General features: G+C 44.6%; 1 protein-coding gene across 2 annotated transcripts in view; it reads right to left on the bottom strand.

Annotated features, from left to right (window-relative positions):
* PANK4 (pantothenate kinase 4 (inactive)) overlaps positions 1-9,799 on the bottom strand; it is a 28,242-nt gene extending 18,443 nt beyond the window's left edge. The window contains exons 1-5 of one of the 2 annotated variants that reach the window (XM_081016099.1): positions 9,616-9,799; positions 3,905-3,987; positions 2,573-2,781; positions 866-1,049; positions 269-361 (exon numbers count right to left, since the gene is read on the bottom strand). In XM_081016099.1, the coding sequence (XP_080872225.1) occupies positions 269-361; positions 866-1,049; positions 2,573-2,781; positions 3,905-3,987; positions 9,616-9,751 (705 nt within the window). In that variant the 5' untranslated portion in view covers positions 9,752-9,799. Of the gene's footprint in view, positions 1-268; positions 362-865; positions 1,050-2,572; positions 2,782-3,904; positions 3,988-6,800; positions 6,932-9,615 lie in introns of those variants that run through there. The other variant, XM_081016100.1, reaches the window with a different exon arrangement.
* Positions 9,800-12,518: the final 2,719 nt, after the last annotated feature.

The following is a 12,518-nucleotide window of genomic DNA, read 5'->3' as shown; positions in this document are numbered from 1 at the left end:
CAAACAAACAAACAACACCCTGCAAACGTCACTTGAGCACCTCTTGACATGATGGATAATTCTTAGGTCCCGTGGACTCCCCACCTGAAGCTGTTCACTGCAGACACAGATTGACTACCTGCAGTAAGAACGAGGCCTTGGTCTAGGAAGCACCAACACCAATTTGTGCTTCTCACGCAGGACAAGAGGGTCAACCAAGGTGGCCAAGAGATCTTCCCTTATTAGCAACACACCCAAGTCATGACAAAATTGTAGCCTCTGGTATTACCTTTGTTTGTGTAAGCAATGCTCCGAGACCCCAGAAAGTGCCCCCTCCGATTGAGCTCCCTCCAATCCACTCAAATTTATCTTCCGTTTCCACCTATCAGGAGCAACAACAGCACACAGAGATTACAGCTATAATATCGACATGAACACATATCTCAGTGTGTGCCTGCCTGGACATGTTTTTCCCTTGGGGAAACCCAGCTTTCAAATAACCAGGAAGAGAGAGAAAGGTGGGGATCAGTATGGGATGAACAGCCTAGACAGGTGACCTATGCAAACCATGCATGGTTTAACCAGGTGGAGCAGCAGCAGGAAGATCTTCAATTGCGAGACAAAAGGGAGCCATATTTTAGATGCATGTTTTAGATGAGGAGTGAGGAACCTTTTTCAGACAGAGGACCACATTCCCTTTTGCACAACCTTCTGGGGGCAGCATGTCAGTGGTGGGTGGGGCCGCAGGCAAAGGTGACAAGTGTCATTTGGATAGACATCCACCAGCCAGATTCCAGCCACCAGGCCTTTTCTTCATTAATCTGAACTACACTTTCGATATCTGCATACGAATTATCAATTGAATTGTTAAGCTGATTTTACATACCTTCACTATGGAAACTCCCGAGCCGATATTGACTAGCAAATAAGGGAAAATATGTGGGTGGTTCATCTGAAACCGGAATTCTGGGTCTGCATCCTTCATGTATGCAAATGCCTCATGGGGGATGTTCTTTAGCACAAAGTTGCACCCTTTAATTAGGCAGGTCATGACATCTTCTTTATCTAACCTAAAACATGAATAAAAAAAGTAAAGTTCCTTTTCTTTCAGCTCTATGTGCTTTACAAGACTCAGATTAATTCTGTTCACTTTAATTGTGAATTTTACCACAATGACTTCGAAAACTGAAGTGTGCAAGTGTTGTCTCTTTCTGTCTCAGGCATGTGTGTGTTGGTGGGGAATGAATCTGGGGGAGGGAAGTGACTAGAAATGGGTGGTGCCCCAGCAACTTGCTCAAAACTCCAGAAGTACCCATAATCCTAAAAAAGTTCCTGCTGTGAAGTCTTCCCGTCTGATCACTTAGAGAGAATTCTCTTCGACCGGTGAAAAAGAACTGTCCCTTACGTTGTGCTCCACTGATAGCATTAATCTTGCTTGGCCATTCTGAGAGCAGGGAGTGGGTCACCCCACTTTCAGTGAGATCTCATTCTTTTCAAGGGACCTCCCACACATTCAAATTGTATTGCAGGTTGCTCTGTTGCTTCCTCTCACCACAGGTGAACAAGGAAGCGGCTGTGTTCAAGTCTAGGTGAGGCATCACTCCTTCTGCAGCTATGCTGGTCTCTGTTTGCTCACAGACCACCTCCACATGCCCTGTGAAACCTACCAGCCTTCCCTCCATCCAGCCCATCAAGTTAGAATAAAAAAATTGAGAAGTCTACGTGGTGTCCGATTCTGCAGCCCAGAGGCGGCCAGTTCCCAAGTTTATGTGCAAGTAAACAACAGTCAGCCCACAACTTACACAGGCATTACGTTCCGGGGATTGCACCTAAAGCCAAAATCGCGTAGTCAAAACAAATTGGGGTTCTATGGCAGGTGGGATTGCCAGAGTTCCTTTATCCTCCTGACACCCTTTTTATTTATTTGCCAAGCATGTAAGGCTGGATGCGCACAAGTTAAATGCATGTGAGTTGCAGGCTTACTGTAACAGATTTATTTAGAAATACAGTCGTACCCTGGATCCTGAACGCTGCAAACCTGGAAGTGAGTGTTCTGGTTTGCAACCGTTCTCTAGAACCTGATCATCCAATGCAGCTTCCGCAGGGCTTCCTGCAGCCAATCAGAAGCCGCACCTTGGTTTCCAAACGTTTTGGAAGTCAAACGGACTTCTGGAACAGATTCCATTTGACTTCCAAGATACAACTGTATAACCAGATACAGTGGTACCTCAGGTTACAGATGCTCCAGGTTACAGACGCTTCAGGTTACAGACTCTGCTAACCCAGAAAGAGTACCTCGGGTTAAGAACAGTTTCAGGTTAAGAACAGACCTCCAGAACGAATTAGGTTCTTAACCCAAGGTACCACTGTATATGTGTATATGTATATATCTGTACGTTGCTACAGAAGCTTGTTTGGGGGTTGAAGAACTGGGTAAAAATAAGTCAAGAGAATCTGCCTCCCAAAGCAAGTGGTTTACTACTTCTTCATGGCAAGGCCTGCGCCAATGCCAAGTGATCAAAGCATACAGCAGCCCATCAAAGCCAATAATAATAATTTCCAACACAAAGGATGCCTCTGTATTTCCACTTACTTTAGTCCCAGCTTCTTCTCAATAAGGTCTTTGAATTTGTATGCACCACCTCCTGTGGCTTTGATCACTTTCGTTTCCGTGTTGACGAGATGGTCTTTGATGAAGTCCAGACAGGTTTCAATATAGGCGTTCTCAAACTTAATGAAATGCAGCCGAGCCGTTATCTCCTCCTGCACCGTGATTTCGTAGGGCGATTCGTGTTCTACGTCCTTTGGGGAACAGCAACAAAAAGAAGAAGTGAACAACAGCCCCAACTCTAAAACGAAAAGCAAATTCAGAGGTTGCTTTCCTTTTTTATTTTTTTATTATTACTTGTTTGGAGCATTTGTACCCCACACTTCAGCCAAAAAGGCTCCCAGAGCTGCTTGCATACAATCAAGTAAAACAAGACAGTCCCTACCCACAGGTTTCCAATTAAAAAAAAAATGTGACACACAAGGAAACGGGGATAGGAGGGAAGAGGAAAAGCAAAAACTCGGGCACCAATTTCTAAATAGTTGTTCCTATAAGGACCAGCTGGCACAGTTCAGGGGCAGGAGGTGCTTGATGCAGCGGAGTCTCCAGCAAAACTGATGAAATGAGCCCAACGCCTATCTCTCCCTCTGAGGAAGCCTGACGCAATAGCTGCCCCCAAGTGACCCCAAGTGACGGTCAAGGGGAGAGGAGGTCTGATGGAGCTGGCCTGTCACAGCAGAACTGATGGGAGTAAGCTCCGCTTCCTCTCTCTCCCACTGAGGAAGTCTAAATTTAGCAGTCCCAATCTGCCGCAAAATGCCACTATAGCATGATTTAAAACTATTGCAATATCCACACATTCGTATATTTTGAGTATGTTTTTATTGTCACTATCTTCAAATGAACATTAACAAAAACAGTAAGGATTTTGGCTGCACAGTAATAAAAATAATAGTATTTTTTAAAATAATATTTATTAATAATTTCAAAATTACAAGAAAAATAAAAAATAGCAAACAACACTACAATACAAAAAGAGAAATAAGAAAAAGAAGACAATAACAACACAGCAATAAAAAAAGTAAAAAAGAAGAAAAAAGAGGGGGGGGGAACACAAATCCCAAATTGCATATCCATAATTTCCATTTGCTTGTTTCATTGACCTCCTCACACCTCCGTTTTTGTATTCTAGTTTAGTAATTGTTTCAGCAAATTCTTTCCATCTTTCTCAATTTTTGTTATAAAATTTGTCTTAACAATTTAACCTAATAATTAACTCAACAAATCCTTACCATCTTTCCCCATATTCTATTATTCAGATTACCTTAATTTATTTAACCTTATCTTGCACAGTAATAAAAATAATAAAAACCTTACCTTTCCTGACTGATCAAAAGATCGCACTCTCGCCACTTTATGCTGTACTGTTGAATAATAAGCCAATTTGGCTAGCGACCCACCTGCCGACAAAATAAAAATATTATAGCAGCGAGATAAGCATTGGGAGCAGCTAACACGGGGCCTCTCCGGAAGTTTTTGGCTACAAATCCCATCAGCCTCAGCTAGCTAAGGATGATGGGAGCTGTAGTCCAGCAACATCAGGAGAGGACTGCAGTGGTTACCTCTGGTCTACAAGATTAGGGCAGGGATAGCAGAGACCTGTTACGTTAGACCAAGCTAGCCTCAGCTGGCATGCGTCCTAGGTGGTGACCCACCTTAAAATTAAGGAGATAAGGAAAACAGAGTTATATTGCTTGAAGATACAATGGATTTGCAGCTTATTTACTTGTGTAATCAGTTTTACATGCTTGGCCAAAAAAGGGGGGGAGTGAAAGGGGGGGGAACGTCGCAAGGGGGTGAGAGAATGGGAAAAAAATATTGGCTATCCCACCCCTCATTGCACTCTTCCTGCAAGAGCATTTGGAGGTTCAGAGAGAGTCTGTATCAGAATTGGGAGAGACTGTACAGTAGTACCTCAGTTGAAGAACAGCCGTGTTTACGAACTATTCAGTTTACGAACTCCACAAAACCAGAAGTGGTGTTGCGAACTTTACATCGGTCTAAGAACGGAAGCCGAATGGTGGAAGGGCACCGGTGGCAGGAGGCCTCATTAGGGAAAGCGCACCTCAGTTTAAGAACGGTTTCGGTTTAAGAACGGACTTCTGGAACGGGTTAAGTTCGTAAACCGAGGTGCCACTGTAGAGGCGATCAAAGAGTCTTCAGTTGCTTTGGGAGAGTTTTTTAAAGGGTTGCATTGACTATGCTCAATTCTGGCTTTACACGAATGGAACCCCTGCATAAGGTGAGAGCCAACTGCTTACAATATGACCTGTTTTTAATCTACGTTACTCCAGCTTGGTTTTATACAGCCTTTAAGTTGTGAGGTAATGCCTTAGTGACCAACGTAACATTTGTAAGCTTCTTTACGTAATATTTTGTGCTTTAGCTAATATCATTTGAACTCCAATTAACAGTAAACTGATTGTTGACCAGCTTGATCCTCCCTACAAAAACAATCAAGAAGCATGCCACAAGTAGTTTAAGTGCTTTCTTTTAATTGAGCTGTGAGCAATGTAACTGTTGGGCAACCTCAATTATTTTCCCGTAACTTGCGATAATTGTTTTCTCTAGAAGTAGGGCGGTGGGGAAATCCATCTGTAGCAATATGCACAGAGCTAATAGTTCATGGGCAAGTTTGAAATTTACAGTAATGTTTTTTGGAAACTCGGGGGGGGGGAGGTTTTCTTGCAAATGACATGTCACCAGCATAACATGGCAATTCACTGCAAGCACCCACAAATCATTGCCTTCAAAAGCGACACTGTATATGATAAATTTTACTATGCACCCACAAGTGGCAGGTCAGCATTAAGTGGGGGGTCCGACCCCAGGCTCCCATGTGTTAGTCCAACACGTTCAACCTTATTTCGAACTTGACCATAGAGTTAGGTCCTGATGCTATAGGACCATATTCATTCAGACACTATAGCTAGATGGTGAAAAGTTGCAAGCCTATTACATATGTTATAACTGGAGAGTTCTTTTCAGTCTAAAATACGTTGGGGTGTATCCAACAACACTTTACTCAGAGTAGGCCTACTAAAATTAAATCCAAAAAGGCCAGTCGCATTAATTTCAGCAGGTGTCCTCCGAGCTGGACCGACATTAATTTACGAACAGCTCACATTAGAAAATATCAATACAGAAAAATTAAACATGAATAGAAAATATGCACTGGAAGTAGCAACAGATTTTTTTAAAAAAACCCAATACAAACACCAAGAGGCAATAATTTTAAATATTAATCCTTTATGGCTGCACCCTCATCTCTCTCTCCTGTGTGCACCAGAAGAGGTCCCCAAAAGGCTGAACTTGACATTTAAGCTAATCAGCAAAGGAACCAGGAAAGCGACAATTATTTTACAATCAAAGGATGTGCTTAATCCGCTCTGAGCGTTCCAAGCCCACCCTCGCCACGGGTTATTTGGTAGTTCCCACCCACAATATTCAGGATTGCCCAACGTGTAGTTATTTCCTTTTGTCAGGACTAATCTCCAGAAAGCTGCAGAAAATGCTGAACTGAAGCGTTTCCTCTGCCCCATTGAGATAAGGGAGTTGCAGCCTTCCACAGGAAAACACGACACACAAAGGAAATTAATATTGCACACAGCGCACAGTTAAGGCTGTGGCATCCGCTCCCACAGGTCCAGCGGTGGCCACAAACTTGGATGGTTTTAGAAAAGGATTAGACCAACACAGCAGGATGGCTGTGTTCAGCTTCTGCTGTCAGAGGCATTGTACCTCTGCATGCCAGTTGCTGGAAACCACAGAAGGGAAGGAGTGATCCTGCACTCAGGTCCTGCTTGTGGGATTCCCATAAGGGGCATTGCCAGGCTTGCCACTGGATGGATTACATGTGCCTTTGGTTCCAGCAGGTATCTTCTTAGGTTCTCCCCTATTTTTATGAAATATGCTGCTCCAGTACACTTTTAAAGCTGGCACATAGTTCCTTCCTAAAAGATTTAAAAATGAAAGAAACAGCATGCACTCCAGAGTTTGAGTTGGGGTGAACAGGGATGCATCATAAGTCTGTTCAAGCTGCATGTGCTCTCAGGTTGTTGTTGTTATTAAGTACATTTTAAATGTTCCCCAAGGAGGCGAAAGGCTTACATGTAGAAATGTCACATGAGAGGGAGAATGCAAGGACTTGCACCAAACACAGAGGGTTTTAAAAAAAAATAATAATCAGGGGAACCTTCCCACAAACTCCCACCTGCAACCTGGAGTCCGTGAAAAAAGTTGTACCACTTGATTCCGAAAGCTGTGCAAGGCAGAAGATCTCCCAACATCCAATTTATACCAGATTCCGCAGAAAATTCTGCAAGTACGTATGTCACTAGGAAAGACAGCCTGGGCACCTGAACCCAGTTTTACTACACCTGCTGAATAACATGCATACTCTTTGTAGGGAGTTTGCTTTTGTGGTTTTTTATTTTGTCTTTGTGTTTGAAGTGACAAACGCACAACAAGCAGCACTGAATAAGATTCTATTAAAAACAAAGACCTATATTGATGTCCGCTGTGACACTGTTCTGCAACTGTGAGTGGGGGGGGGGACTTTCTAGAGCATAACAACATGTGATACCTGATTTATGTCTAATTGGCAGAGCTAAGTGGGTGTCCAAACACTGTTTCGGACACCCACTGTGGGATGCTCTTGTGTCTGAGGTTACAGCTAATCTCCTTGCTTTAATTCCACTCTGACCTAGTGAGAAGAAATCAAGCTCTAGCATTTAACCCACATTTTTGGTTAAATGTGAAAAACAAAGCTATCATCATCTCTTTTTTTTTTTTTTTTGGAGAAGTTACACTCCACAAGGGGGCAGGGGATACCAGCTCAAGCTCTTAATGCAAACCCAATCCTTTGATTTTAATTGCATGGTATAATTTTATCTACTGTGGGGCTTGAATTGCAGATGATTCAAAATGTAAGACAAAAATGAGAACAGGAAACACCATCTTGTTCCAGCAAGACTCAGGTTTTAAACAACTCTTGAGGAAACACAACTCAGATAATTCTCCGAACAAAAGAGCAAAAGTTCAGCACAGGCACCAATGCTTGCTAAGCAGCAGTTCCAGGAACAACATGCAATGGCATGAGATGTCTAGTTCTTTATAAATCAGCATAATTATGTGACAAAGGACCTCTTCTTGAAATGAGGTTTATGGCTTATCCCCACCCACACATAATATGAAAATTGTCTCTTTTGGACAGGTAAAAGGTTCGAGTGATAGCCAGTAGTAGTCAATCTCAAAGCAGAACCACTGAAACCATTGACTTAAACAACATTTAAATCTATTAATCTCAGCTTTAAGTATGATTTAGCTGGATGTCCCTCATTGACAGGGATGCAGCAAAATCTCCGATCTGTCTTATTCTCCTCACACACGCAAACGTTCAGGGATGAAAAACCAGGGACAAATGCAAGACAAGTGATAAAGGCAGGTCAGTACTACTTACTCTCCCAAACCTAGACCCACTGTCCATTTTGTGGCCTGCCTCAACAGGTGAAGAATCATCTGTCAATTTCAGCCACAAATTCCTTAATCCCACACTGTAGTATATATGAATATATGCAAAGCACTTTAAACACCAAAGTCTACTGGGGAGAAAGGGTGGGATATAAATTTAAAAATAAATAGATAGGATATAATTTTATACCAAATAAGCAGTACTTTCAGTTTTTGTTTATTATTTTTTGTTTATTTCATTTGTATCCCATCTTTCCTCCAAGGAGCTTAAAATAGCAAAATCTCTCTGTTTTATCCACACAACAATCCTGTGAGCTAGGTTAGGCTGATATTTAGCACCTAGCTCAAGGTCACCCAGCAAGCTTCATCGGTGAGGGAGAATTTGAACCTTGGTCCTCTAGGTACCATTCTAACACACCACAACCACACTGCACTGGCTTTGAACGTGTTTAAAGCACGTTACATAAAATGACGGTGTAATAATACACCTGCATTTCAGCAGTGGGGAACTCCCCCCCCCCCCGGCCGAGGGTCACATTCCCTCCCAGGCAACCTTCTGAGGGCCACATGCAAACAATGGGTGGGCCCAGGGAGCGAAACTGGGCAGAGCAGCGAATGCAAATTTTAACTTTACACAACAGGTCAGTTTCTACACTAGCACGCAAAAAACACCCTGCCCTTCAACAAGATGAACGAGAGAAGCATTTCAAGGGCACGTTTCCAGCAAAGCAAAAAACAGAACTCAGGATAGCTCTGTCAATAGAGCACAAGAGACTCTTCATCTCAGGGTTGTGGGTTCGAAACCCCACCTTGGGCAAAAGATTCCTGCATCACAGGGTTGTTGGACTAGATGACCCTCGTGGCCCATTCCTACTCTCTGATCCTATGTGTGCAATGCTGGGCTGGTATAGCCTGAGGAGAGCCATGAGGGCCGGGGAGAAAGGCCCTGGGGGCCACCTCTGCAAACCTGCCCAATCCTATTTCCCCTTCCTCCAAGGGTAGCACATTTCCCAACCCCCACTTGGGGAGAAAACAAGGTCAAACTCCTTTCCAATTCCCCCACCCCAAGTATGGGGGCGATACCCAGGCAGCCCCCAGCCCCCAACCCTAGTGGGGTTTCCCACCCCTAATGGCAGGGAAGGTACAGCCAAAGCAGGCAACCTTGTTTATAGGTTCTCTTCTCTACCTCTCCCCCGCCCCCTCCCGGCCCCTGAGCAAGGCACTCTGGGCTTCGTAGTTTCCTCGCCGCTAGCCAGCGCCGGCCGCGGTGAGAGCGGGGACTACACCTCCCGCCGTGCGCCGCGCCGCCCGCTCGGCCCCGGGGCACGCCGGGACTTGCCGTCCGCTTCTCCCTCAGCCGCCACGGGCCGCTATGGGAAGCGGGACTACTGTTCCCGGCGTCCCTCGCGCGGCGGCGGCGGCGCCTCAGCTCCTCCGCGCGTCCGCCTCCCTTTTTCTCTCTCAAATGAAGATGGTGAAGTGGCCGTGAGGAGCGGCGCTGGCTGCCGCCGCCTCTCTGCCCTCAGCGGCGTCTGTCCCCGCCAGCCCCGGCTCACCGATGTCGATGGCGAAGCGCTTGGCGTTCTCCAGGTTGCGGAAGATCTCGTCCGGCGGGAGGGTGATGCTCTTGTCCAGGCTGCCGCTGACGCCGCCGCTGTTCCTACCACCGCCTCGCCCGCCCCGCTCCGCCATTTTGGACGCATCGACCCGCTCTCTGCGTGCCCGGCCTCTTTAGGCATGCAAATTTATGCGCATATGTTTTGCGTGCTAAATGCCAGGGAGGAGGAGGAGGGGAAAGAGGCTCCGCATACATCTAAAGGGGGGAGTGGGCGGTGCTTTCCCGAAGCTCCGCCCACGCCTCTTGTTCCCTTTCGCCATTCGTGCCCAGGGAATGAAAACGATTTAGGCTGCCTCCAATCGAAATGCGCTTACTCGGGAGTAGGGACAGATGGATCTACCAGATTCCTTCAGTTCGGTTCTCCACGTTTCTACATTAGATTTGCAAATCCACTACCATCATCATTACTATTTGTAAAGCATTCCCGAAAATTATACTGTACTCAACTTTTTAGCGAGTTTTTTTCTCCATGCGCGCGCGCGCGCACACACACACACACACATATATATAGCATATATATATATATATATATATATAGGAAAGCATGTTCCTGCAGCATGTTGCATTTCCTGCAGCATGTTGCTGGAGAATTGCATTGCAAAATTCAGAGAAGAGTTTTCACAAGAAAAAAAGGGGGGGGGGCCTCCTGAATATTCATCACTATTTTAGTGTGAATTTGTCCTGTTCTGCACATATTTGTATTCAGTTATTCCTAGCATACACGTTTCTTACTGTTTTTATTTTGCAAAGCATAAGGCAGTTTTGTATGTTTTCACAGACATGCATTTTAATGGAGAATTTAGAGTACCATATGCAGTTCTGTGCACGTTACTTGGTTGGAGAAATGCATTGCAGAGGAGAGTTTGGCTTTGAAAAAGAAAAAAGCCCTTCTGAATTTTTATGGAGACTTTACGATAGCGTATGCACTTTAGCACACATTTCTTGGCTGGAGAAATGCATTACAAAATCCAGAGGAGAGTGCATTTAAAATAATAATAATTTAGGAAGCTGCCTTATACTGAATTAAACCAAAGATCCATCTGGTTTATGATTGTACTTGCTGAGTGGCAGCAGCTCTTCAGGGTTTCAGACAGGACATTCCCAGCCCTGCCTGGAGATGCCAGGGATTGAACATGGGACCTTCTGCATGCAAAACAGATGTTCTAGCCACAGGGGCAGCCTGAAACGTTTCTGCTCCTGAGGCAAGATGTCCCACTGCCACGCATGTGATGGGGGAAGGCATGAGGCTCTGCAAGTACTTTCCCTTAAGGAAAACGCCTTGCAAATCCTTACTAGTGGGTGGAGAAGGGGGTAAACACTGCAAGGATGTCTGGAACATCTCATGACGACTTGGCGATAGGGAGATGTTCTGGGCCGGTTCTGTCTAACCACCTCAATGTGGCCCTTCCCCCAAGGACCAGCTAAGCAGGCCTATGAAAAATTATGCATTTGAGGTTTGCAGAAGTATAATAATAAAGGGCAATCCCCCCCCCCCCGCACCAGTAGAATGTATTTATTAACAATGCTTGTACACTGTCCGATAAGTAATGTTCCCTGGGCCGTGAACAATACAGAGTAAAACACGTTGGATATACAGTTGGATGTTCACAATTAAACCCACAGCAACAACTGGAGTCGAGCATGCTCTATAGCCGCAAAACGTTGACAAAGGAGAAGAGATGAGTGATGGGAGGGTAGAATAAATATCTTGGTGGAGGTCATGACTGGCTGGACAACCTTGCTAGCAAATGACCTTACATTTTATTGCAGCTCCCACTTGTCAGAGTTGTTTTTGTTTTAAAGGGGAAATGCCCACAAGATGGCGCAATGTAGCTTGACAGTGTTGCTGTTCCTCCTTTCTGGGGGTGGCTGGACGGTGCTTTTCTTATGTTCTTAATCTTACGGGGCCGGCGGCTACCATTATTATCCACTCTGGGCAGCTAACAGCACCTATAAAAACATAGTGGTGTTGGGCAGGGGGTGTTATTGTTTTGTTTCTTATTTTATTGTTTTGTTTGTTATGTATTTTTATGTTTTTATATTATTAGCTTCCCTGTGATCCTCAGATGGAAGGTGGTATAGGAATTCAATAAATGAATGAATGACTAGATAGATAATTGAAACAGATTACAGTTACGGGAATAAGGTGGGCCCTAAAAACACACACCTGAGGTTTCAAAGGACAGGGTAAATCTTCAGCATAATGAAGATGCCCGACATACGTGTTTGGGAAGGGAATTACACAACTTAAAGGCTGCCACAGAGAATGCCTTGAGTGAACATGGAAGGTCTTTAACAAGTTTGGATTTCCAGATTGGATTATTGCAACACACTCTACCTGATGGGTGGTCTTTGGAGGGGGTGGTGGCCCAGGGGAGAGCATTCTTTGTGGCAGTTCCAAGGTTGTTGAATTCCCTCCTTGCAGAGATGCATCTGCCCTGTGACTCTTAATTTGTTTTAAAGAGTTTTCAGTAATGAATTTTAAATATTGTATTCTGCCCTGAGACCTTTTAGTGAAGGATGAGTAAGAAACTGAATAAATAATAAGTGAAACAGAGAGGTTTTTGGTTAATTGATTATTTCTTTCGGGTTTCTTCTTTCAGGTTGCAATTGGAGCCAGGCTTTCCTGGAGTCATAAGCGGACTTTGCCCTAGCCTAGACAAGCAATGCAATAAGAAAAAAGGGAGAGTTTTCGTGCATGTGCAGAATGTCGTTTTTGCACCCCTGGGGAACCACAAACACCTCCACACATCTGGGATTAGGAGACAAGGGCTTCTCTACATCTGCACTGTACATTTAAAACAGTGTCCTACCACTTTAAGCAGTCATGGCTTCCCCCAA

This window comes from Podarcis pityusensis, assembly GCF_964106645.2.
Source record: "Podarcis pityusensis genome assembly, chromosome: 8".
Taxonomy (NCBI): Eukaryota; Metazoa; Chordata; class Lepidosauria; order Squamata; family Lacertidae; genus Podarcis; species Podarcis pityusensis.
The sequence above is the reverse complement of the archived record's forward strand: the minus strand, read 5'-3'. Positions and strand labels throughout refer to the sequence as shown.